Source organism: Culicoides brevitarsis, chromosome 1, assembly GCF_036172545.1.
Source record: "Culicoides brevitarsis isolate CSIRO-B50_1 chromosome 1, AGI_CSIRO_Cbre_v1, whole genome shotgun sequence".
NCBI lineage: Eukaryota > Metazoa > Arthropoda > Insecta > Diptera > Ceratopogonidae > Culicoides > Culicoides brevitarsis.
Genome location: NC_087085.1, coordinates 26,367,543 through 26,393,351, shown reverse-complemented (window position 1 = coordinate 26,393,351; position 25,809 = coordinate 26,367,543). Strand labels below are relative to the sequence as shown.

The 25,809-nt window shown below is 30.7% G+C and overlaps 4 protein-coding genes across 17 annotated transcripts; 2 read left to right on the top strand and 2 right to left on the bottom strand.

Moving 5' to 3' along the window:
* Window positions 1–776: 776 nt before the first annotated feature.
* Window positions 777–16,694, bottom strand: LOC134837973 (phosphatidylinositol-binding clathrin assembly protein LAP). Of its 14 annotated transcripts, none has more exons than XM_063853371.1 (15): window positions 16,230–16,694; window positions 8,483–8,625; window positions 8,348–8,423; window positions 7,958–7,975; window positions 7,632–7,856; window positions 7,378–7,571; window positions 7,182–7,318; window positions 5,694–5,868; window positions 5,394–5,628; window positions 4,722–4,817; window positions 4,034–4,198; window positions 2,219–2,330; window positions 2,055–2,154; window positions 1,624–1,695; window positions 780–1,432 (listed from the first exon to the last, which is right to left on the bottom strand). In XM_063853371.1, exons 1-15 carry the CDS (start codon window positions 16,363–16,365, stop codon window positions 1,277–1,279), a joined length of 2,040 nt encoding a protein of 679 aa, XP_063709441.1. In that variant the 5' UTR covers window positions 16,366–16,694; the 3' UTR covers window positions 780–1,276. The 14 variants fall into 14 exon arrangements, with proteins under 14 accessions (XP_063709447.1, XP_063709441.1, XP_063709443.1 ...); XM_063853373.1 differs by having other exon boundaries at window positions 4,722–4,802; XM_063853376.1 differs by having other exon boundaries at window positions 5,694–5,817.
* Window positions 16,695–17,039: 345 nt separating this feature from the next.
* On the top strand, window positions 17,040–19,680 carry LOC134831308 (probable glutamine--tRNA ligase). Its single transcript, XM_063845015.1, is given in 4 exon segments — window positions 17,040–17,165; window positions 17,221–17,833; window positions 17,836–19,103; window positions 19,105–19,680. Coding segments are annotated over 3 exon segments (2,310 nt in total). The 5' UTR covers window positions 17,040–17,165; window positions 17,221–17,229; the 3' UTR covers window positions 19,543–19,680.
* A 1,050-nt stretch (window positions 19,681–20,730) lies between these two features.
* Window positions 20,731–24,046, bottom strand: LOC134837972 (S1 RNA-binding domain-containing protein 1). The gene is made up of 4 exons (XM_063853370.1): window positions 23,656–24,046; window positions 22,177–23,597; window positions 21,482–21,688; window positions 20,731–21,391 (listed from the first exon to the last, which is right to left on the bottom strand). Exons 1-4 carry the CDS (start codon window positions 23,895–23,897, stop codon window positions 20,793–20,795), a joined length of 2,469 nt encoding a protein of 822 aa, XP_063709440.1. The 5' UTR covers window positions 23,898–24,046; the 3' UTR covers window positions 20,731–20,792.
* Window positions 24,047–24,977: 931 nt separating this feature from the next.
* Window positions 24,978–25,736, top strand: LOC134837976 (cytochrome b-c1 complex subunit 6, mitochondrial). The gene is made up of 3 exons (XM_063853388.1): window positions 24,978–25,076; window positions 25,182–25,309; window positions 25,394–25,736. The coding sequence occupies exons 2-3, from the start codon at window positions 25,205–25,207 to the stop codon at window positions 25,568–25,570; spliced, it is 282 nt and encodes a 93-aa protein (XP_063709458.1). The 5' UTR covers window positions 24,978–25,076; window positions 25,182–25,204; the 3' UTR covers window positions 25,571–25,736.
* Window positions 25,737–25,809: the final 73 nt, after the last annotated feature.

The window sequence follows — 25,809 nt, the reverse complement described above, 5'->3', positions numbered from 1 at the left end:
TTTTTCTTCAAAACTTTAGACATTATAGCGCAATTTTAAATTTTTTTCTCCTTCTTAATATAATTAATAAGAGTTAAATATTAGCAATAGAATAACTTTTTAATATAATATTTTTTTATTTTATCTTTTAAATTTTTTTGAACTCATTTACAGTGTGAATTTATTGTTTTTCATTTATTATTCTGTTTTTTTTTATAGTACTCATTAAGAGGTCAGGTCAGGTGCGAACAAAGCATAAAATTGAATAAATATTTGAAACCGATTTTTCAAAAAGAAGTCAAAGAAGAAAAGAACGAATTTTTTATTAATAATAATTTTTTTTTCAACATTCATCAATATTCTAACTTTTTTCTTTTAAAAATAAAATTTTTCTTTATTTATTTTTTGTATTCATAAGCACGTGATTGTTTAGTTCTTGTCTTCCCTTTTTTTAATTTATTTTATTTTATTTTAGTCCCATGACATTTATTTATTTTTTAAAAATCTCAATTATATTGCTATTTATTAGATTTGTCATCAAAACACAAAAAAGAGCTCAAAAAGGAACTTATTTAACGTAAAAAAAAATAACATTTATTGCAGTTGAAAGGAGTATATGAGCGAACATAATATATTCTAACAATAATAATAATTAATAAGTTTTTAAACAAAATAACTAGTTTTTAATTGTAATAATAATTAATCTTATGAGAGAACTTCTTATCGATTAATGCATGGAATGATTTCATTGTTTTCTATTATTTACACTTTCTTTACATAAAACTAATAAATTTAAACATTTTTTTATACAATTATCTCGTTACACAAATGAAGCAAGTGTATATATGGCAAATTAAACAATTTTTTTTTCTTTAACTTTAAGTCAAATTTCAATTTTTATAATTATTTTTCAATGAAAAGCATCATAACTAGTAATATAGTACGCATTTTGATTTGATTTTTGAACATTTTTCTTTGTTGAATATACAATTAAAGAAAAAAATTAAATTATATAAATACACACGTGATCCTAGAATGAATGAACGTTATTACCTGACATTTTACACAACATTTAATATAATTTATATAATTCCACATTAAACGCTTTTCAATAATTTTCTCTAAGTATATGATGCGTTTTCATATATTTTTTACATTTTTTAAATTTTTCTTCTCTTGGATAAATTTACTCTTGGGATATAATTACTTTAATTATTATTTTATCTTTAATATATATTTATTTAATATTTGATTAACTCCAAAGTTCTTTTTGTTTTAATATTTAAACTTTATCACTTTACAAAGCCCCAAATGGATCCGTTGGCTGAGGTTGTTGCGTTACGGGTTGGCCACCAGGCGCCATCATTTGCGGTGCCATTTGCATTGGCATCATGTTAGGAGCGGCCATGGGAGCACCCATCATTGGTCGCATTTGTTGTTGTGGCATTCCTTGCTGTAAATTTATTTTTAAAATATTTTTTTTATTTAAATTTTAATTTTTTTTTAGAAAAAAAATTATTTTCCATCACCGAGCATTTTTTTAAATTTTTATTAAATTTTATGAGAAAAAAAAAATAAAAAAAAAAAACATAAACTGCCACCAAACAACAAAAGAAAATAAAAAAAAATATAATAAAGTCTTACCTGAAGGAACGGTGAAAAGTTTGGAAAAGTGTGGAGTGTGCTAGGTGCGGGACTTATTGTCATACCTTGAGCCTTATTTTTTTTTTATTTATAAAATTTACATAAAAAAATAAATAAATAAAATAATGTACAAAAGAAAGTAAAAAAAAAAATAAAATAATAATGAAAGAGGGAAAATCTAATTAAAAATAATAAAATAGAGTGAATTTTGTGTTTCAATCGCTTACAAAAAAAAAGGTTTCTAAGATTTCAACAGCTGTTACGTGTTTTTATTTTATTTGGTTTTAGAGATAGAAAGCAAAGCTTTCGTTCATTTTAATTAAATTAACAGGATTAAACGAGAGGATTAAGCGAAAAATCAGTTTCTAGTCTTTTTTATTTACATTTCAGACTTATTTTAAACTAAAAAAAAATAATTAAAGTCAACTCACCATTGGTCGGTAGTTTGCTCCAGTTGTGGCAGCCATGGGTTGTGGACTCCATCCCGTAGCGCCTGGCTTTGCGGTGTTCTTTGGTGAGTTCCATCCACCTCTGAAATTGTTTAAAAATTTATTTTTCATTAATTTTTCTTATTTTTTACAGACAAAAAACTTACTTTGCTTGTCCACCTCGATCAATTGTCAAATTTTCGGCTAACGATGCCAAGGAACTATCCAAATCTCCGGTCAAAACTTTGCCAGCGGCCGCCGGTTGTGGCACTTGCTGACCTGCAATTTGTGATTGGGCATGTGATATTAATCCACCTTGAAGTTGCTGCCCAGCAGCGGGTCTTAAAACATCACCCAATGCATCAAAGCCTTTTATTTTGTACAAGTTTACAGACAATGTTTTTTTGTTTTATTCACCAATGTGTGTGCAACAATTCCCCAACAATGTTTATGGTCATGTGTGATGTGTTTTTTATGTTTGTTTTATGAGTGTTTTGTTGTTTTTTGTTTGAATTGTACAAAATGATGAGGACAAAGAACAAAAAAAAGAGAAAATATATAAAAATTAAGGTTAGTTACGGCTTTTTTTCTATAGGTAAAATATAATTAAATACAAAAAGTTTTATTTTTCATTAAGGCGATTAAATTTAATTATTTGACTTTTTGTATGATTTTGACAAAAAAAAATTAATTAATTTTATTTTAATTTGTTTAAAATTTTTACTTTAATTTTATTAATTTTTTTGAAACAAAATATTTGATTTTTCTATTATTTTTTCAATTTATAAAAATATTTAATTGATTTAAGTTAAATCATTTTTTACGATATTTAAATTTTTTAAAGTCAAAATTTAAAGTAAATTTTTAAATTAAAAATTTTCAAAAAAAAATTTTGAAAATTTAATCTATTTTTTTTTATCTAATTAAAATTATATAAAATTTTAATGAATTTTGATATTTTAATATTTTTTATAATTTAATTAATTTTATTTTAATTTTTTTTATTTTGATAAATTTGAATTTTAAGTTTTTTTAATAAATTTTATTATTTCCAAAATTATTTTTTAAAAATTTTATTTTTCCCTTTGATTTTTTTTATCAAAATCGGAGTAAGGAAGTGGAAAAGTCAAATAATTAAATTTATTCGCCTTGAACGTCAAACTTATAAGCTAATTGAGATACACAAATAATACGAAATGTGTGTGTTTCTGTGCAGAACTGTAAGGAATCGTCTTTGGATCACTACAGTCTCTGAACTCGTGCAACAAAAAAGATTTTTTCGTGTTACGTGTAAAAAGCTCTTGTATACATTGATTGACCCTTTTCCCATTGAAGTTGTTGGACATAAAAGTTTACAACAAATTTACACAAAACATGCAAAAAATGTGCGAAAAATCATAAAAACTCATCGAACAGCACAATAAAAAAAATTCTGAAGCAACATTGATGAAAAATGTCAATTTTAAAGCAAAATGAGATGATCGAGCAGATCAAACGTTAGATCGAAAGAAAAAAAAACAACAAAAAGTTAAAGTTTTTCAAACGAAATAGAAGAAGAAAAAAGTAAAACGGGACAAGACCTCCAACAAATGTTTGCTGCGAGAACGGCTGTTGTGGCGGCATCATCTGTTGATTTTGCTGAAAATGTTGACTTGGACCCACATTCGACGACACATACATTGACGACGTGCCACCTGTAGCACCCTTCGACGGCGAACCCAACGCTATTCGCATGGAATCCTCCAAATCGTCAAATGCCGAGGTCTTGGGCGCAACGACGGGCGGCAGTGGTTTCGGTGGCGGAATGTTTGCATGAGCAAAATCTGCCGTAAATCCGGCGACATTTGACGATTCCAGAGGGTTTGCGGCAGCGGAAGGCGGCGGCGGGCGTACAGGTGGCATCGGACGTGGAGGCGGCGGTTTTGCAGGAGACGCAGAAGAAGAAGCATGATGATGACTTAAATTTGAAGCAAAATTTATACCTGTAAATTTTTGCGATTGCACCATTGAGTGACCATTATAAGAATTCAAGTTATTAGTAAAATTGTTTTGGTAGAGGTTTGTGTCCACGTCATCAGTCAAAAAGGGATTTTTTCCGGAGGGCGGCAACACACGAATTGCCGTTTGCGCAAAATGCTTAAATGGATCTGTCGATAAATGGCGAATTTATTCGTTTTCTTTCAAATCATAAAAGGGGATGGGTGAGTGATTCAGTGAGAATTTATAGAAAAAATTATTCCATAAAAAGCACACAAAACTGGATTTCCCTATTGGATGATTCGAAAACTCAATATTTTTTTAACTCATAAAATTTTAACAACATTTCTAATTGATGTGCGTCTAAAACTCATAAAAAAAATTCTATTTCACTAAATGATTCGTGCTGCTAAGAAGTAAGACTCTCTAACCCTAATTTGTATCAATTTTGACAGGACAGTGTGCAGTTTGCATGCAAATCCTAGCGATTTGTTAGTAAATTTTCTAGTTTTGTTAATAATAATATAATTTAGTTTAAGTTCAGAGAGGGAATTTTAGTTAGTAAGTTGTGTTAAATCTTCATGTGTTAAGTAGTGCTTATACAACTTTTTACGACGTGTGCGAAACATCTTACAAGAGAGATTTTTCCTTATTTTAGAGATTTTTTGCTTGGCAAGAGGAGCAAGTTCTTACCTTGAGGCTCAGCTGCCCCAAATACGTTGGAAAAGTTGGTGTCCGATACAAATGCATTCGTTGCTGCAGGTTGAGCGCCACCTGTGCCATTAAAGCCTTTGTTAATTATAGGTGAAATTTATGAAAAAAATAAATAATAAAAAAATTAACTTAAAATTAAAATAAAAAAAAAAATAAAATAAATAAAAATAAGGTCGCTTAAAATGAAACCCAATATTTTTATCCAAATTTAAAATAAAATAATGAAAATTAATATTATTAATTTTCACAGCATTAAAAATTGAATTATGAAAAAAATACTATTTTCATTATGTTATATTAATAAAAATTAAATAAAAAATTTTAATAGAAAAATTCAACGAAAAACAAATTTTCATTTTATTTTTTGAAGTTTTATGAAAAACAAATTAAAACATTTTTAAATAAATTTTTTTAAGTAAAAATTTTAAAATTTAAGGGTTTGTTAACGTTTTTTGCTTCAATTTTTATTTTTTTATAAAATGACTAATTAAATTTTATAAAAATTGAAAAAAAATTAAAAATCATTTTAAAAAGTAAAAAAAAAATTACAAAAAAATAATAACTAATTAAATATTTAATTAAAAATTACTAAAAAGTAATTATTGAGTTTCATTTGGAGCGGTAAAAAAATAAATTAAAAATAATCCATACCATTAGTAAAGAAATTCGCAGCGGGTTGTTGTACTGGAGGTGCTGGAGCTGAATTAAAGATGTCAGCGAAGGGGTTTCCCAGGCCGAGCAAGTCATCAGATGCGCGATTCGGAGCAACGGCAGCTGTTTGCGTATCAGCAGCTCCAAACAAATCCACAATATTCGTGTTGGCCGCTGCTGCAGGAGGCGACGACAAAAATGGATTTGTTGCGGCGGTTGGAGATGAGACCTTTTGCTGTAATATTTCAAAAAAAAAAAAAATTTTAAAAAATCTTCAACGAACGAAAATCCATTAATTACCTTATATTGATTCATTGCAGCTTCCTCTTCAGCCAAAGCCTGCGCTTTCAGTGCGTCATCAATGTTCACGCCATTCGAGTGAGAGTCATATTTCGCGGAAGCCGCTGCCGTGCCAAACGATGAGCTAGTAGAAGATAACGCGTTCACACCGCTCTTTACATTCTTTTGATTGCTACTGTTTTTTAATTCAACGTGTAAAATGTGTGTTTGTGTGGATTTTATGTAAGAAGCGTGCGGATTGTTTTTTTTTTTTTGCAGGAATTTTTACACAAAATTCAAGCAAGCAGGCAAAAAATCATAAATTGCAAGCAAATCATTTTAAATGGGGTAAAAAATGTGTTTAGAATTGGAAGCAAACACAAAAATCAGCAAACAAAAAATTTTTCGGGTTAAATTTTTACACACAATTTACACGCACATGATAGCAGTTGATTGAAGTACGTGGTAAGGACAATCATTACAACAAAATATAAAACAAAAATGGAAAAAAAGAAAAAAAATAGTCAATTACTGGTTTTTGGTGTAACTAGCTTACACACACACACACAAAAAGTGTAAGACTAAAATGTGTTAGAGAAAGGGTTCTTCAGGCTTTTAATTATAGAATTTATTTTTTTTCTTTTTAAAAATGAGGCAAAAAAATTCCTTTAAATTTGATCAAAAACTTAAAAATAAAATGATATTTTAAAATTTTCTTTAAAATTTTTTTTTTTTTGAAAATTTAAAAAAAATAAAATTGAATTAAAATTTAATAAAAAAAATTAAATTTAAAAAATAAATAAAAATTTTACTAATTAAAAATTTTATAAAATTAATTAATAAATTAATTAATTAAAGATCTCAATTTTTTTGTTGTTTTTTTTTTTAAAGATTATATAAATATATAATTTTAAATTTAAATGTTTAAAATTCAAATATTGAAAATTGTAGTTATGGGAACATAGATGCATAAGAATATTCTAGAAATAAGCAACTTAGATAAACAAATATCAATTTAGAGAATTTGGCCTGAAATGTTATTTGCATAAGTTTGGATAGATTAAGGGCCGGAAGTCACACTTCGTCCCTTTCTTAGATAAGTTTAGCATTAAGTAAACAATATGTCAGCTCAATATTGAAGAATCGAGAAATAAAGTTCAGTCTTCGTTCAGAAATCGTCGTGTTAAGACTCGCAATCATAACTTTGTTAAAAAATTGTACTTTTGAATTTTTTTTAATTTTTTTCACCTCACACAAATTTTAAAATTTAGAGCTGGAAAATATTTTTGGAGTTAATTCGAATCAATGTTATAAAAAAATTAAAATCTATAATCAAAAACCTGAAGAAACTTGTGTAATTAATTTTTTAGAACTATTCTAGATGAATTTTTTTTTCAGAAAATGACATTTGTACAAGATAACATGTTTTTGTCTACGTCAAACTAATTGTGTAGGAATTTTGTGTGTTTCATGTGCTTCGCGATTTGCGTCAGAAAATGAGAAAAATACCTTGCACTTTGCGTAGGTGTATTTGCGGCAGATCCTTTTCTGCCCTCCAACGTGGCAAGATGCTGTTCAAGCGCCTCAAGTAATGAACTAGGAGCTTTTGTCAGATCCGGAATATCACCTTTGTCAATACCGATTGCCTAAAAAAAAAGAAAACTTCCATAAAAAGTCGATTGAAATAAATTAGAAGACATTTTACCTCGGCTACTTTCAAAAATTCTCCTACACGATCCATGCGAGTCAAAAATTTCTTATACATATCGAGAGCATCGCGACACTGCTTCTTGTTCATATCGAAATATTTCTCCAATAAATTAATAATACCGTCATTGTAGCATGCAAACAATCTGATTAAATCTCTGAACAACAACATAAAACACATATTAATAACACCTGAAACGAAAAATAACCATTAAAATTAAATTTTTAACAAAATAAATAAAAATGCATTACCGTTATTCAAATGATTGGCCGGACAATCAAACTCCAACAACGCATCCAGCTGCGATTGCAATGCCGGCAAGGTTTTAAGTAATTTGTCGGCATTCATGGTGCGCAACGAGCCTTCTTCCTTGCCGCGCTTCACCTTGCAAAAGTCAAAAGCCACCGTGCGATATGACAAAGCTTTGGTATTTAAGTAATTGGCATATCGACGAATGTATGCGGACATGTCGTAACCTAAAGACGAAAAAAAAATTAAATTAATTTCCAATAAAAAATAATTTTTTAAATAATTTTCTAGCAAAAATCTACTTTAAAAAAAATAAGCGGGGACTTACCAACTCGAGCACCAGCTCCTGATAAGAGTTTTTTTTAGTTAGGTGGTTAGTTAGCGGAAACAAGCACGTTGTATTGAGAGAAAATGCAACAAAAAACAAGGTTAATGTCAAAAAGTGTGTGAGAAAAAACGATCACAAAAAGATTTTAAAAGTGAAAAAAAAAATCTAGAGAAAAAAAAATTTATTTACAGAACGATTTCTTACCCTCTGTGGTCCCAGGTTAGTACAAAGGTAAGAAAAAAAGAGATTTTTGTGTTAAAAGATGAATTTTTAGTCGTGTCAGTGAATGAATGAAAAGTGAAGGTAAATAGTGTTAATTAAAATTTTATCGAAAGTCTTCACACTCTCACGTATTGTTAATATTTTTTTATTTTTTAGAGAAATTTTTACCTTGAACACCTCCTTTGTCCAGAAAACTGTTCAGCTGGAAGGAGGAATTACTTGAAGCCAAATATTGGATGAAACGCTAAAATCGAAAAAAATCATTAAAAATATTTTCGCAACATTTTTTCATGGAAAAGTTACCTCATTTCCGTATGCGAGCAAGTGATGCGTCGTAATAAGAGACTTGAAGACGACAATCCAACTGGCATTTTGTGATCGTTCGATGAGGAGATTTGCCAATGACGGAATCGACACATTTGGCTCGTTTGTACAATGAACCAGATCTGCAAAGAAAAGTTCAATATTAATTTTTTTTTTTCAATTTTCGCACGAACTTGATTCGTTTTTAATTAAATCAATGTCGAAATGCTGTCATGGTTCACAAAATTCAATTTATTACACAGAAAACTCTCAGAAACGGCATCAAATGTCAACGGATTTGCATCGTCTCTCACGGAAAAATTTTTCGTTGTTTTGCTCGACTGAACAAACTGCAGAAACACAATACAATAATATTACAAATAAAAGTGATGACAATGGAAATTACATTGTTTATGCAGTTTTAGATTACTAAAATGTTGGAGGAAATACTAGAAATTGTGGTTTTATGGGTTAATGCTGTTTACGAAAGGCTTGCGGCAAAGCAATTTGTTTGACTTGAGTAACATTTTGAAGCGTCTTACTCAAAAACCGGTCTTTGTTTACATTTTCTTCGATAACTTAACTGTGTAACACTTGAAATTTGTTACAAACTACTACTCTCGGTCGTCGATAAAAAATGCCGGTAAGTCCGGTCATACGTTGATTTTTTTTTCGCTACACAATTCTTTGAATGGATTCATTCACCTAGAGATTTTTTGTTGGTTTGACGTTGAAAAAGACGATTGTCTTTGTCGTGACTTTACATTTGAAGAAGAAAAAAAGTCATTTATGGTGTTTATGATTCATTCTTTCTTTGAAACGGCGAGCAGTGACGCTCATTGTGTGGAATAAAAGAAGCAAATCCGATCATTTTTCATAAGCTTATTATTCAGTGACGTATTTTTTAAAGGTTTTTCCTACGAATGTTTTTAGTGAAAAATTACTTTTGAACGAGTGAAAGCCAGTCGACGCATGATAACGGCTTAAATCGCTTAGAAAATAAGGTCAAAGTTGTTCTAGGTTAAAAAATTTCGTTTTCAAGGTCAAATTATCGCATCGCAAAAAATTACTGATCAACTGGGGGAGTGCACAAAATGAATTGTGTTGATATTGGATTAACAACTAACGAATTTTGATAAATTATTCAAATTTTAATAAATTTGGTAAAAAAAAAGGACAAAAAAAATAATATTTACTAAAATGAGTAGATTATTAAAGTTTTTCTTCTATTTCAATTTTTTAAATATTTTTTTAACATTTTTTGTACCAATTTTTTGTGCATTTTTATTATCAAAATTTGAGTTAAAAAATTAGGACAAAATTTAAAAAAAAGTTGAAGACAAAATGGACAAAAAAAACTTTCAAGTAAAAAATTTTGTTAAAAAAATCTAAAAAATAAGCTTTCTTTAAATTTTTTTCTAAATTTTAATTTAAATTAAAATGAATTATTTTAAAATAAAAATTAGGACATTTTTTTATATTTTAAAAAAAAATACAGTTTTTGGATGGCAAAATCAATATAAAAATTTAAAAAAAAATAAATATCTAAATTTAAAAAAATTTAGAAAAAAAATAAAAATTGATCAAAATGGACAATTTATGTTTTTTTTTCTTTTATTTTTTTTTTTATTTTTTGATGATTTTTTTTTATGAGACAACAATTTTATTGAGTTTCGTTTATCTAATTTTTATGATTTTTGTTAGTTGTAAGTCACATCTCTGGCTCTCTTGTGACCAAAAATGTCTCATATCGCATTTTCTGCTGTAATTTGATAAAAAAAAAACCAGTTAATAATAGAAATCTTTCTTTCATTATTTTTCGTCAATTTAGCTCGTAAGTCTCATATTTCATTGTCGTCACATCGCTTCATATAACAACAACAACAAAGTTGAATACTCGCTCGTTCTCATTACATTTCCTTTTTGCAATATATTTTGCATCACTCTAATTTCTTTGCAGAAACAACGACAACGGAAGATAAACGACCTCGTTGAATTATTTTTTTTTCATTTTATTTAAAATAATATTATTCAAAAATATTCCGCATGCACAAAAGTAGATACAGAGAAAAATGGCAAAAAATTGACTTGGCGTGCAAGTTTTGTTTATTTGCTTTTTTATTTATACTTGTATTCAATTTTATTTGAAAAATATTTGGAATGGAGAAAATTTTCGTGCATCTCTCGATCACCAAGTCGATTTTTAATGCAAAAAAAAATGTGAATGCGGTCACCGAATGACAAATAATTTGTTTTTTCAGTAATAAAAGTGAGTGAAACAATCGAACCGAGAACTGAACTCATCAAAAAGAAAGAGGAAAGTGTTTTGATCGAGGGAGCAGTCATCCATGGCTTTACCGCAACAATTTATTGTAAAAATGCATGATGTGCGTGTTTTGCAAAAAAGAAATATTCAGAATGGAATTTCTTTTTTTTTTCATTGAATTTCTTTGACTTGTTGAAACTTTCGTTGAATAAACAAAAAAAAAAAATTATGGCGAAAAAATTCGTTCAAAAGTATGAATGAAACACAAATTTATATGCAGAGGGAAGCTACGAAGGTCAATATTACTACAACGAGTGACAACACATTATATTTTTAACTACGGTTCATTTGCCATTTTTTTCAGTGTGTCGAGTTGTCGAGCAATTTATTTACTTAGAACGATGGAGAAAAAGAAATGCAGGCAGCTGATAAGTTAAATAGAGTTAAAAATGTAAACAATGATAAGAAAAAAAAAATAATTTTCTTTTCAGAATAAAATTAAATTTAGGTCATCCATGCAGAATTTTTTGCAAAGAAAGGCAATTTCTATTTATAGAAAATCGAATTTCAATGTAAATATTTTTTGGAAACAATGAAAGTAATTGACCTGCAGGCCATTCGACGTATATTTAAATTATATCATTTTCAGTGCATTACTTTCGCATGACGAATTAGCTAATAAATATTCAATGAAACTTTGATAAGAAATGCAATGAAGTGACGAAGTGAGTCATTGACCTAAGTGACGATTGAGAAGTGTGGCTCTGATTTAATTTTTTTTTATTTAATTATAATTTTTTTAGTTTTTAAATTTTTGATGCAAAATTCATTGTAATTTTATTTCAATGTTTTATCCCACATTTTTATTTTTTTATTAATTTGAACATTTTATTAAAATTAAATAAAAAATTTAATTTCACTTTTTTCATGACTTTATTTAAATTATAATATTTTTCGAGATTTTTAAAATTTTAATTCAAAGCATTTCAATTGAACAATTCAAAAAAGCATCGAAGAATTATACAGAAAGGTTAAAAAATTTGTAAAAAAAATTTTAGAGAAAAAAAATAGAAATTTATTTTTTTTAAGAGTTTCCAGAAAAATTTGTTTTTCAATTTTATAAACATAGAAAGGGACAAAAAATTTCAAAAGAAATATAAAGTGGGCTAAATGAAGAAAAACATTTTTTTTTTAATAAAATTTTAATAATTTTTAACTCCGATTTTTATTAAATTTAATTTCTAAAGCTATTGCTTCATTTTAAAATTTTTCATCAATCAGAGGGAATTCCCATGAAATAACTCAAATGACTCCAAAGCTGAGATTTCTCAGTATTAATAAATCTCATGAAAGTAAATAAAAATCTAACGCCTACAAAATCGACTGATAATAAAGTCCTCTTTATCTCAAGTTTATGAAGAGAATTTTTCTTCGTCACTCACTTCTCGTGCAAAGAACAACAAGAAAGGAAGTGAGATATCAAAACATTAACAAAAACACGAAATAATGAAATAAATATTCGTCACAACACAACGCATTAACAATAACAAACGACGACGACGACGAGAATTTAAAGAACAACGCATGCGTCTCAATTACTAGAACATTTTTACGTATTTTCAACTTTCTTTCTTTCTTTCGTCGTTCGTTCGTTGTCACATTCACCCAAATCCAATTTCATTTAAAATAGAACGAATTTCCACCACATGACATTCACTGTCTATTTTCACTGCGAACATCGGAGATTAACTTGATACACCTACAAACATGAAACAGTTTCAGAAAAAAAAATCCTAAATAAACAGACGACGAGAATTCGAGACAATCTAATCAAAATTTGTTGTTATTATGCAATTCACATTCGCCAGACAATAAAAATTTGATATTTTAATGAAAAATAAATCTTGGGGCTTATGTTTTACACAGTCTGGTGTGATTTTTTCGAGTGTGTTTTGTTGCTGTGTGCAGAAAAAAATCAGAATTTTTGTTGCTAAAGGAGTATTAAAAGCGTGTCAACAAGATTGTCCAAATCTGGTATGTGATTTCGGTTTTTGGATCAGTGGGCGGATATATTTGTTTTCATTTATTTTGATTACTATTTATTATGTTTGTTTTTGTTCGAGACATTTTTCTCAATTAAGGAAAGTTTTTTTTGCTACTTTGTTTTATGCAAAAAATTGGCAAGAAGTCAATCAATAAATTAGGAGCTGGAAATAAATCACGGAATATTGATTGGATAATTCATAAAATTCTAAATTGATCAAAATCATATGAAAACAAAAAAAAAATACAAAACAAAAATTTTTTAAAAATTATTTAGAATTAAAATAAAGAATAAAAAAATTATTTTAAAATTATTTTAATTTTACATTAAATTTATTAAAATATTATAAATAAATTGATTTACTTTGAATTTTTAAATAAATTTAAATTAAGTTGATTAAATAAAATAAAAATTATATCTAAGTTAATTTTCTCAAAAATTTTTTTTTAAATATTTTTATTTTTAAAAAATATTTAAAAAATATTTATTATTAAAAAATATTTATTTAATTTTTAAAAAATATTTAAAAAATACTTAAAATTAAAAATTAAATAATTTGATTTTTTAAAAATTAATTTAATTTAAAATAATATAATTTAAAAATTAAAATTTATTTTTATTAATTTGAAATTAATTTTTATTTATTTATTTGATTTTTTAAAAATAATTTTTTTTAACTAAATGAAACTTTAGAATATAACTTTTTTAAAAATTTTATAAAAATTTATCATTTTTATCATGTCCAGTAAAAACTTTAGCAAAAAAGAAACATCTAACTCTCAAGAGACCAACAAATATTCCACCTGAGACAATTCTTCTTGTTCTCGACGAAGCAAAAACCAACCATTATCACATTACTCGGCACATTTAATTACTCTGGGAACCATTCTATTAATAAATTAAACGGCACAAGCTTGTCTAGCAACCACAATGTTAATGAATAACGAGTACTAAAAAACTGGTTTCGCTTTCAAAACGAATAAAAATGCACATTTCATATGTTTATTTTTCTTTTTTTTTATTATTTTTTTGCTACTGCAACACATGAAACTTTCAATGCAAGGCGAGATAGTTAGAAGCAAATTCACGGCACGTTCAAATATTTTATTTTTTATTTGATAACAATGGCATTTTTACGTTAAAAAGCACGAAACACGATTCACGTGAGTATTTTTTTGTCTTAAAAAAATTGCTCAGGTTAAAAAATAAAATAAAATAAAATTATTGGCGAAAATTATGTAATCGTGTTAATAAAAATTCGTCCAATAAAAAAATTGTGCTGTGTGTAAATGAACGCACATGTCAGTAATTGAATTATTATTACAAAACAACATAAAAAAATATGTCGTCGGTGACATAGACATACTTTACAAGTTATTTACTCATTCGTCATGACAAAATAAAAATTGTCTTATTCATAATTTGATGACGATTCACGACGTCGCGTTATCAATTTTTTTTTTTATCTTATCGCATATTTTCAAAACATTCTCGTTCTTGTAGGTCGACGACGTGCCATCGTCAAACACTTTGTTTATCTATTTAATTAATAATTCGCAATGACAGCCCTTTTGCACCGCACACAAATGAATGGATGATGTTTAGACAATGAAACTGCGCTCTCTTGCCATAATCGTAATATCTCCGTCGATAGAGAACGAAAAAAAACACACAATCAAATAGAGACAGTTTATTTCCTCACTCGAAAAAGGTGTTCAAATGATGATGATGTGTTTCAATGCAATTTACGTTTGTTGTCGCTCCAAATGTGTGTGGATTGTTTATATTCTGACGTGGCATGGCGTTTAAAATTAAAATTTAATTTATTGTCGATGCTCGTATTTAGAAGTGATTCTCAGCTGTTGTCATTGATGGAGTAGAGTTGAAAATTAATGAAAGTGAAAAATTTGACGTTTTTACATTTTTTTTGTCTAGAATTTCTGAAGGTGATAGCTTAAAAAGCAAGGTCTTCGTTATTTTTAAAAATTTAAAAGGCTTTTATTTTAGAAGAAATTTTCAAAAAAAAATGTTTTTATATTAAAATCGGTAGAACAAGAAAAATTATTTTTTTTTGAAATATTTTAAATATTTAGACCGCTTCGGGTTTATTTTTATTTTTTTTTTTATTTCAAATTTTAACGAAGCAAAATAAAAATAATATATTAATTTTATGAAATTTCATTATTTCAGTTTTTTGGGCTTTTTTAAAAATTTTTCAATTTTTTTTTTAAATTGACAATTTTAAAAATATTTTTTTTTAATAAGAATTTTGTTCAAATATGCCAAGGATCGTCATAAATAAATAAAAATGATTTTTTTTATTTTTTTTTTAATTTATTAATTTGATTTTGAATAAAATAAATAAATAAAATAAAAATATTAAAGAAATTAATAAAAAAATTATTCTAAATTTAATTTTAAATCAGAAAATTTTTATTAATTATTATTAAATAAATAATTATTATTTTTAATTTTAATTATTTTTTTTTTAAATTTTAATTTAATTTAATTTTTTTTAAATATTTATATATAAAAAAATTATTTATCTTCATTATCACTTTAATTGAAAAAAAGTTTAAAAAACCATTTTTTTTAAATCCCCACAAAAAAAAAATTATAAATAAATTTGAACTGACTTCACTTGTAATAATATTTTTCCTAGATTTCTCGGTGATTCACAATTTTCTACAATTACGTGTTAGTATATCGAACAGTATCCTCACCACGAAGACAAAAAACGTAATTTTTTAATTAAATTTTTATGCTTTCATCATAAAATTCTAAAATTTCTTTCAAAAAAAATCTCTTCAACGACATTTTATGACTTGACTTATAATGACTTGACTCGAGACGATCAAGACGATACCGCAATCATACATCTCCCATAACCGGTTCATCATCAAATTCCTGTCTGAGGATCGTTCAACAGCGACCACACAGTTACACAGGTGAAGAAGAATAACAGTGAATGAATAGAATTTCATAGAGGAAAAGACAAAACGAAGAAGAGAACTTGTCTCATGTATTCTATTTCCAACCGCAATTGTAATTCTTTCTAGCGTTTGTCTGCTAATCAGAGTATAATAAATGAAAAAAAAAATCAGAATAATCATGAACCATGACACTCGTCACTCGGTGTTGTTGTTGTTGTCTTGTCCATGACACTGAGTTATAACAAAATATTTTCGTTCTTTCTCACTGAATATTTCACTTGCTGACGATTTAATGTCCAATTTTTGTTGGGTACCAGCATGACCGAAAATTAGAATTTCTCTTGCCAAGTGATAAGATGACTTTGAAATAAATACGTAAAGTAGTTATCGATTACTTGGTTACACCACACGCAGCACACAGTCGTAGAAGGACGAAAAAAAGCTGACGAGGCTTCGTGACCTACTAAGCTAGCAATTACATTACGGTGATTTTGGATCACTTACAGTCCAAATGTTTCTTTTTCGGGCCAATCATCTCCTCTGTCGTGGCCTTACACACGGATTTGGCCAAACCTTGGCCAGCCAGGCTGTGACGAGCAGCCAGAAGTCTGTCGTTGATTGTTTGTCCTGCCATATTCATGATGAATTCCTTTTTTATTTGATTTTTTCTCCTGTGCTATTATTTCAATTTAATTCTTGTAATTTTATTGATATTTTTTTCACTGCGTATGGAATTTTTTTTTCGATATAGACACACACTCATATACTGAAAGAATTTTCTCACAAATTATAATTTTTTTTCTCTCGTCAGATTTTTGTGGATTTTCGCAATTTTATTATCATGCACTGATAATGGGGTGTCGGACCCCGGAGTGTAGTCACTTTTGGGCAATTAATGCTGCAGTTGAGCGATTAAATTTGGGTATTTTCGCGAATACACTTGACGAAAAAGCACTTGCGCGACGAATGAGAATTCTCGGAGTGCGTTCGGAAATTTTGGGGGCTGTTCGGAAGGCAATTTGAGACGAATGAAAGTGATACTGTTATACAGTTGTATGGGTGAGGCTCGTGACGGATGGCATGCGAAATCCATAGTGACTGAGTGAGACGATGTGAGTCGGCTGAAATTGAACTGTTATACAGCTGTCAGCTAAGTATACCAGTCTGTTATACTTAGCTGACAGATGTATAACAGTTCACTTTCATTCGTCTCAAATTGCCCTCATAGTCACTATGGATTTCCTCGTGCAAGTCGTCACGAGCCTCAATTATAACAGATTATAACAGTTCAATTTCAGCCGACTCACTCAGTCAGATTGCCACATTGGATCGTCAGACGATTGGATTTTCATCAATTTTCCGCAGTTTTTCCTTTATTATCGTCTGATTTTACCTGAAAATCTGATAAATTTGCACTTCCCATCACCGCGTCGATAGAAAGTAAGTGATTTTTTGTCATACTTTCACCAAAAAAAATAACTTTCCCTTCCTGAAGGTGCTGAAGATGTCAGAGGAGCAAGTGAAACGTTTCATGAGCATCGGTTTAACGGAGCAAAAAGCCAAGGAAACGTTGAAAAATGCTGCTGTTACGAAGAACTTAAATGCCGCCTTGGATGCCGTTGCTGGAGCCTCGTTGCCCGAAGGAGCTGGAACCCTTTTATATAACTTGTCGGCAAAAATTAAGCCACAAATCGCCGAGCACTTGCCGTTCGTGGCGAAAAACATTGTCGCGAAGAAACTCGATACGCAACAAAGACTCGATGCGGCCTTGGAATACTTGCTTGCTCGCACGGCGCATCAAGGTGCCATCAATGTCGCGGAATTCGAGAAGGCGTGCGGTGTCGGGATTGTCGTTACGCCCGAGGAAATCGACAAAGCAGTCGAAGCAGAGATCAAAAAGAACAAAGATGAGTTGCTGAAGCAACGTTACCGCTTCAATGTTGGTCGAATTTTAACGGAAGTTCGTTCAAAACTGCAATGGGCTGATGGAAAAGCGATCAAAAGTGAAGTTGATGTGCAGATTTTTGATTTGTTGGGACCCAAAACGGAAGCTGACATGGCTCCGCCACCAAAACAAGAGAAAAAACCGAAGGAAAAACCAGCTGCCAAGCAGAAACGAAGAAAACTGAAGAGAGTGATGGCGCAAATTCGATCGGGGAGTTGATGAAGCACAAAGTACACTTCCACAAACCCGGAGAAAACTTCAAAACAGACGGATATGTCGTCACTCCCAACACAGAAAGACTGTTAAAGGAACATTTGAAGCAAACGGGCGGCAAAGTTCGTACCCGATTCCCTCCCGAGCCCAACGGAATCTTGCATATCGGTCACGCAAAAGCAATTAACATCAATTTTGGGTATGCCGCTGCCTTTGATGGCGTTTGTTTCTTGCGTTATGACGACACAAACCCCGAAAAGGAAGAGGAAAAGTTCTTCATTGGCATCAAAGACATGGTCGAATGGCTCGGATACAAACCCTACAAAATCACGTACTCTTCGGACAACTTCCAGCAACTTTATGAATGGGCCATCGTCTTGATCAAAAAGGGACTTGCTTATGTGTGTCATCAAACGGCCGACGAAATGAAGGGATTTAACCCAGTACCATCGCCGTGGCGTGATCGTCCCATCGAAGAAAGTTTAATCCTGTTTAACGACATGAAAAACGGCAAAATCGACGAAGGCAAGGCTACACTTCGTATGAAAGTCACGTTGGAAGAGGGAAAAATGGATCCCGTTGCTTATCGCATCAAATTTATTCCGCATCATCGTACGGGAGACAAATGGTGCATTTACCCAACGTACGATTACACGCATTGCCTGTGCGACAGCATCGAAAACATCACGCACTCCCTTTGCACGAAGGAGTTCCAGTCGCGACGCAGTTCCTACTATTGGTTGTGCAACGCCCTCGACATTTACTGCCCAGTTCAATGGGAATATGGACGTTTAAATGTCAGTTATACCGTCGTTTCCAAACGAAAAATCGCAAAACTCATCTCGGAAAAGATCGTTCGTGACTGGGACGATCCAAGACTTTTCACGTTGACGGCTTTGCGTCGTCGGGGCTTCCCAGCTGAAGCAATTAACAACTTTTGCGCACTTGTTGGTGTCACAGGCGCTCAAGCTACCGTCGATCCATCCATGTTGGAGGCTTCCGTGCGTGATGTACTTAATGTCACGGCTCCACGTCGTTTGGTGGTTTTGGAACCTCTGAAAGTCACCATCAAAAATTTCCCACAAGAGCACGGAATCGACCTAGAAGTGCCCAATTTCCCCACAAATCCTGAAAAAGGCAGTCACAAGATCCACTTTGATCGCGTTTGTTACATCGAGCAAAGTGACTTCAAGGAGGAACCAGAAAAGGGATATCGGCGGATTGTCATTGTCGCAAAATGTCGGTTTGCGTCATACGAATTACGTCATTAAAGTGGAGGATGTCTTGAAAGATGCCACTGGAAAAGTTCAGGAGCTCATTTGTTCGTGCGAAAAGGCTGATGCCAATAACAAACCGAAAGCTTTCATCCAATGGGCTTCCAAACCGTTAGAAATTGAAGTTCGTTTGTACGAACACTTGTTTAATCACAAAAATCCCGAGGATACGAATGAAGTCCCGAATGGATTTTTGAGTGATTGCAACCCGAATTCGTTGACAACGTTGAAAGCGTACACCGATCAAAGTCTCTCTGTTGCCAAGGTCTACGATAAATTCCAATTTGAGCGAATTGGATTCTTTTCCGTTGATCCGGACACAAAACCAGGCAACTTGGTGTTCAATCGTACTGTTACTCTGAAAGAGGATGCTGGAAAAGTTTAAAACTTTTTGCAAATAAAATGCCTTAATTTTTTTGAATAAATCTCTGAATAAAAAAAAGTTGTAAAAAATTAAAATTGAGTAGTTTTTTGAGGCCTTTTACAAAAATAAAAAAAAATTTAGGTTGCTTTTAAATTGAAGAATTTTAGGTTGAAATTTTAAAAAATGCCAATAAAAAAATTCGAATGTTAATTTTGTTTGAATTTAAAAATTCAATATTTTTAAATAATTTGAAATACCAGGTCAAAATTTGTAATTTTCAAGAAATATTCAATTTTTACCTCCATTGAATTTTTGATCCTTCAAAGGACAAAAAGTTTAAAAAAATATGGAACGTCTAAAAAGTCTTTTAAAAATATTATTAGGTATTAATCAAAAAGAATTTTTTTAATATCAATTTTAAAAATTAAGAGGATTGATTAAAAAATTCTTTACTATTTTAATAAAAAATCTTTTATTCAAATTTTCTTAATTTTCAAGTTTGATAGAAAAAATAATTTTCAAATTAAACAAAAATTAGAATTAAGAAAATTTAAAAAATACAGATTTTTTTGAACTATTTTGAAATTTTTATTTTAAAAAAATACTTTTAATATAATTTTTAAATTTTCTTTCAAATTTTAACGATTATATAAAAAAAGGTTTATCAAAAATTTGGTAAAAAAAAGAAACATTTTGTCAACATTTTTTCTTGAAAAATACTTTTCAAAATTCCGATTTTTTAAAAAATTTACCATCGATTTTCAAAAATTTTTCACCAATTTTAACCTTTTCCGTTGATTTTCTTTGGATAAGGCCGTTAAATTTTAAATCAAAAAACTCCTAAAATTAAAACAAATGTTCGTTTAACGGTCTAAAAATTTTCGTTCAAAAAATTTTCGTCAAATCAAAAAATTGAAAAATATTTATTTTTTTATTTTTCCATCCTAAAATCATGGAAAGCTCCTTTTCCAAACTCTCAAAATACCGTTAAAGTCGTTCGTAAGGCAAAAACTTTTTATCTCAAATTCCAAATTTTTAAAGTTTAATCGCCTTGAAAAATAATTTTCAAATATCCAAAAATTTGGAATTCGAAAATTTTAAAAATAAGATAAATTTTGAACTTTTAAATACGAAAGATTTGATATTTTAAAAAAATACTTTTTACATAATTTTTAAATTTTCTTTCAAATTTTAGACACTCGACCTAAAAAAAATAGTAAGATTTATCAAAAAAGGTAAAAAAAGAAACACTTTATTGTCAACATTTTTTCTTACAAAATACTTTTCAAGGCAAGTCCGATCCGATTTCGATTCGCGTCGATGCTCAAAACAGTCGCCTCCACTTTATCACCAATTTTAACCTTCATTCCGTTCATTTTGCTCTGATGGATGAGGCCGTTACACTCGACACCAATATCAACAAAGACTCCAAAGTCACAAATGTTCGTTACGGCTCCCGAAACCACCGTATTTTCCTTCAAATCTGTCATTTTTGTCAATCCCGACTTGAAAAGCGGCTTATTATTGACATCCATTCTAAAATCATGGAACAGCTCCTTTTCCAAACTCTCAAACACGGTCACAAGTCGTTCGTAAGGCACGCCATACTTCTTCGAGAACGTCTGGGGATCCAAACTTTTCGCATATCCCTTAATCGCCTTGATAAACTTTGGTGTTCCAATATCCGATACGGTCATTTGGCACTCTCGAATTATTTTTTCGGCAATTTCGTAGCTTTCGGGATGGACGGTTGTCGAGTCCAAGACGCAATATTGATCTTTGCGAATTCCAGCGGTGGCAGGATCAATTCTGATAAATCCAGCACATTGCTCGAAGGTTTTGGGACCAATTAAGTTTACTTTTTTGACGTGACCAAAATTATTTTTTTACATCATTTTTGTCCTGGGGTTCTCTTAAAATAAAAAATTATGGCACGGGACAGACAGATTCCTTCGACAAACTTGGCGGGCTTTGAAGGGACCATTTTTCGCTCGATACTCCAATATTTGGTTAGCTCGCTTCTCCGTGAGACCGGCAACGTGTTTGAGGAGGGCAACACTCGCTGTGTTGATATCGACACCGGTAAAGCTGACACATTCGATGACGACTTCATCCAGCGTTTCGGAGAGGACCTTTGCATTGATGTCGTGTTGATACATTCCGACACCTAAAAATATTTCGAAGATTCAAATTAGTACAAATTTTTAAAAAATTTTCATAAATTTTAATTTTTTATGCTATTTTAAGGCCTTTTTGAATGTCAAATGACGATTGATTAGATTAAATTAATTTTTAGCTTAAATTAATTTTATTTTTCGTTATTTTCAAATTTTTAATCAAAATTGAAAGAAATTAATAGAAAATCTAAAAAAATAATATTGAGAAAAAAATTTCATTCAGATCAGATTTTTTTCATCTAAATTTTTATCAAACATGTGTTCATTTTTAAAATGATTTTAATGTTAAATAAATTATTTTTATTTTTTTTTAATCAAAAAAGCCTAACTAAATATTATTAATTTTCGCCCCTGAATTTTTTGACCAAAATTAGAGCAGGGGTGATTCAAAGTGAAATAATTAAATTTAATGGCCTAAATTTGTTAGTTTTTTTTTATCAAAATTCGTGAAAATTTTAATTAATATTTTTCTACCCACCTAGGCTCTTTGGATCAACTTTGACGAATTCGCACAATGGATCATTTAAGCGTCGCGCGATGGAAATGGCGGAAATTATGTTAATATCAACATCTGGAAATTCTTTCTTCGCTGTTTCGCTGCAGGAATAGATTGAAGCTCCTTGTTCGGAAACTATACAATAACGAACATCTGATCGTAAAACTCCCTTGCTCTTCAAATTCGTGATCCAAGTCTCCGTTTCACGACAAGCAGTTCCATTTCCGAGAGCAATCAGTTTGCAATTGTGACGATTCATGGCCGATGCCATTTTTAAGGCATGTTCCTCAGATTGTCTATCATTTTTGGTAAACGGATACAACGTAAATGTTTCAAGGACATCGCCACGTTCAGAAATCAAAGCCATTTTGCATCCATTACTGAATCCCGGGTCAATTCCGAGTATGGGTTCACCTTTGACGGGCGCCATCAAGAGAAGTTGCTTCAAATTCGATGCGAAAACTTTTATCGACTGCTGTTCGGCGGTCGTTGTAAGATTCGATCGCACTTGTCTTTGTACTAATGGTAACAATTTTTTGTTCCAGGCCTCTTCGAAGGCGATATCGAACATATTTGTGCGGAGAATGTAATGCGTGCCGGATTTCATGTACAAATCTCGCGTGAATCGCAGCAAATCTCGTTTCACATAATCGCTGGGCACGACTTTGACACTGAGAATCTTTAAATTTTCGCCACGATTGATGGCGAGGATCTGATGTGGCTTCAAATAGGCGATATTTTGTTTGAAATCAAAGTAATTTTCAAATTTGTGGTCTTGATCCTTGTTTTTTCCCTTAGAATTCGCGTCTTTAGATTCTTTTTTCTTCACCACAGTGGAGGTCAGCTCAATTTTGTGCGTTAATTGAAGATCTCTCAACTGATCAAGCACTTCTGGGTTCTTTGCGATGTCATGAACAATGACACTTTTGAAGAAATCTTCGACTTTTTTCGTCGTGCTCAACGATTCGTTCGATTGATTGACAAAAGTCTCAAATTTCATGGGAGGACCTCTGCCGCGGAGCATATTAACGGCATGTACTTCCAAACCGAGCTCAACCGCTTTTTCGTAAGCGGAGTTCTTGCGTTCCTTATAAGGCTCGTACAAATGATCGACTTGGTCCAAAGTTTTTGCGCAAAGGAGCTCGACTTTAATTTCTGGCGTGAGAACATTTTTGCTCTCCAACTTCTTGATGACCGATTCTGCTTTGGCGCGGATCGCTAGAATCTGATTGTACGTGTTTTTGATGTCACGTAGGCGTTCGGCGTCAATTTCAGGTCCAATTAAATCTCTTCGGTAACGACACAGGAAAGGAATTGAGTTGTCTTCGTCGAAAAGTTGACAAATGGAATGTGCTTGAGACAAAGGAAGGTTTTCCAAAACTGCAAGGAGTTCATGTTTGGACCTAAAATTAAAAAAGTTTTGAATAAAATTTTGTTAAAAATAAGAAAAAATTAACTCACCAAGGTCGTTTCCCGTATTTATCGTTCAAGTAGCTGGAAATTTCGCCCGTATCGTGGATTTTGGGTGCAAGGACGCGTTCAGGTGAAACACTTTCGTTCACCCAGGCAGCGACTCTGTCATGCTTCGTTACATGGATCTTTGGCACTTTTGGTTTTTGGACTTTTGTTGCTGTTGTGGTTGATCGAGCGCGCGGCTCGGGTCCTTCAATCGCCGTTTTTACCGCTGAAATTATGTTTCCCATCTTGTCTGTTTTGCGTTTCTTGATTGCGTTCTTGGCAACAACTTTCACAGGCTCCGTTTCCACTGGATCATCATTCAATTTTCGCTTGCGGGGAGCCAGGATGACGCTAAAAGGATAAAATTACGTATGAAGTCCTTTAAATTCTGTTACTTTTTTGTAGGCTAAGTTTGCCAGATATTAATATTCAAAGGGAAATAAGTGTTAAAGTCACCCTATTTTTTTGAAAAGAGACTCCAATACCGGTTCCTTATTTACCGGGTATCCGGTTCTTAGGGAAAAAAATCGTTTTTTTAAAGAAAATTTTTGAGGATTTTTTCAAAAATTTTGTTTAATTTTAGATCCTAATTGATTTCCCGTTATGCTAAATTTGCTCAAATTCTAAAATTGATTCAATCCTTTTTTAAAGCACTTTTGAATATATTTGTATCTAAAAAATCTAAAAATGTCCAAAAATCGTTCTAAAAACTTCTTTTAAAAAAGATTAGCTTTGTAAAAATAAAATAACAATTATAATATAAGGCCATTAAATTAAATTATTTCACTTTATGTCGCCCCCCCTCCGATTTTGCCGAAAAAATTCAGGGGGAAAAATAAAAATATTTCAAAAAAGGAAAATTTCTGACATTTTTTGGTCCTTTTTGATTAAAAAACGATAATAATGTCCAGTAAAAATTAAAATTATATTAGATATGAACTTAACTTTAAAAACGCATTATCTATAGAAAATTTGATGAAAAAATTTTTGAGTCACGTGACCAAATTTTTTATTTTTTCTTAAATTTTTATTTTGTGAAATTTTATTAAAGTTTTGACTTAAAAACTGAAAATAATAAAAGTAAAAATTATTTTAATGTGTTCAATCAACGATTAACGTTCAAAAACGTAAAAAAGTAGTAAAAAATATTAATTATTTTTTATTTTTTACTTCGTTAATAAAATTTTACAAAAATATTAAATCAAAAAGAAGTTCTTAAATCTTTTTTTTTATTTTTGATTGTTTGAAAAAAAAGCAAGAAAGTTTTAAAAAATTCATATTTTAGTCATTTAAATACCGAAACCGAATACCCGGAAAATCACGAACCGGTAAATTGGAGTCTCTATCCACACACGAAGACAGCTGCTTTGATTTTGTTCGGGGTGTTACATCACAACCACCAAGTAAAATCGGCTCAAAAACAGGTAAATTTCGACAATTTTCCAGCAAATAAATCCTCAACGACATCTTCGCATCATCCTTTGACACTTGCACGAGCTGTCCAACTCACAAATTCTTTATTTTTTCAGTTGCGACACCGCAAAACGAGAAGATGGCAAACTTTTTCCAATCATTCATGTCCAACCTTCGTATTTTCCCTGTGGTGAAGGCCCAAGAGGAGGAAGAAGAGCTCGTTGACCAACAAGATGCTCTAAGGGTGAGTTGCTATTCCATCGAAAAATCCTCCAAAAAGGAATGTTTCACTTGAATTTTGCATTGTTGACACTTTTTTTTCTTTTAGACGAAATGTCGCGAGGAAAATGGACATGCAAAACACTTGTGGGAGAAATACCAAGGATGCAATGACCGCGTCAACAGCAAGACCCAAACGTCGGAAACGTGCGTCGAGGAGCTCGTGGATTATTTGCACGCCTTGGATCACTGCGTCTCTGCCACACTTTTCAAAAAACTAAAGTAAATTAAACCGAAAATGGACAAATGGTGTGAATGCAAAACAACTTCATAGCAAGAAAATAAACAAAAAAGTTATATAAATATTACCAACCATCATTTTCTGATGTCTTCAGAGTCAACTTACGAGATGCTAATAAATTAAAAATAAATTGTAGAAAATTCAACGTCAACTATTAAAATTTTATCTGTTTTTCGCTGAAACTCCATTTTTAGGTTACTTCTCAAGACAGAAACTTCCAGAAA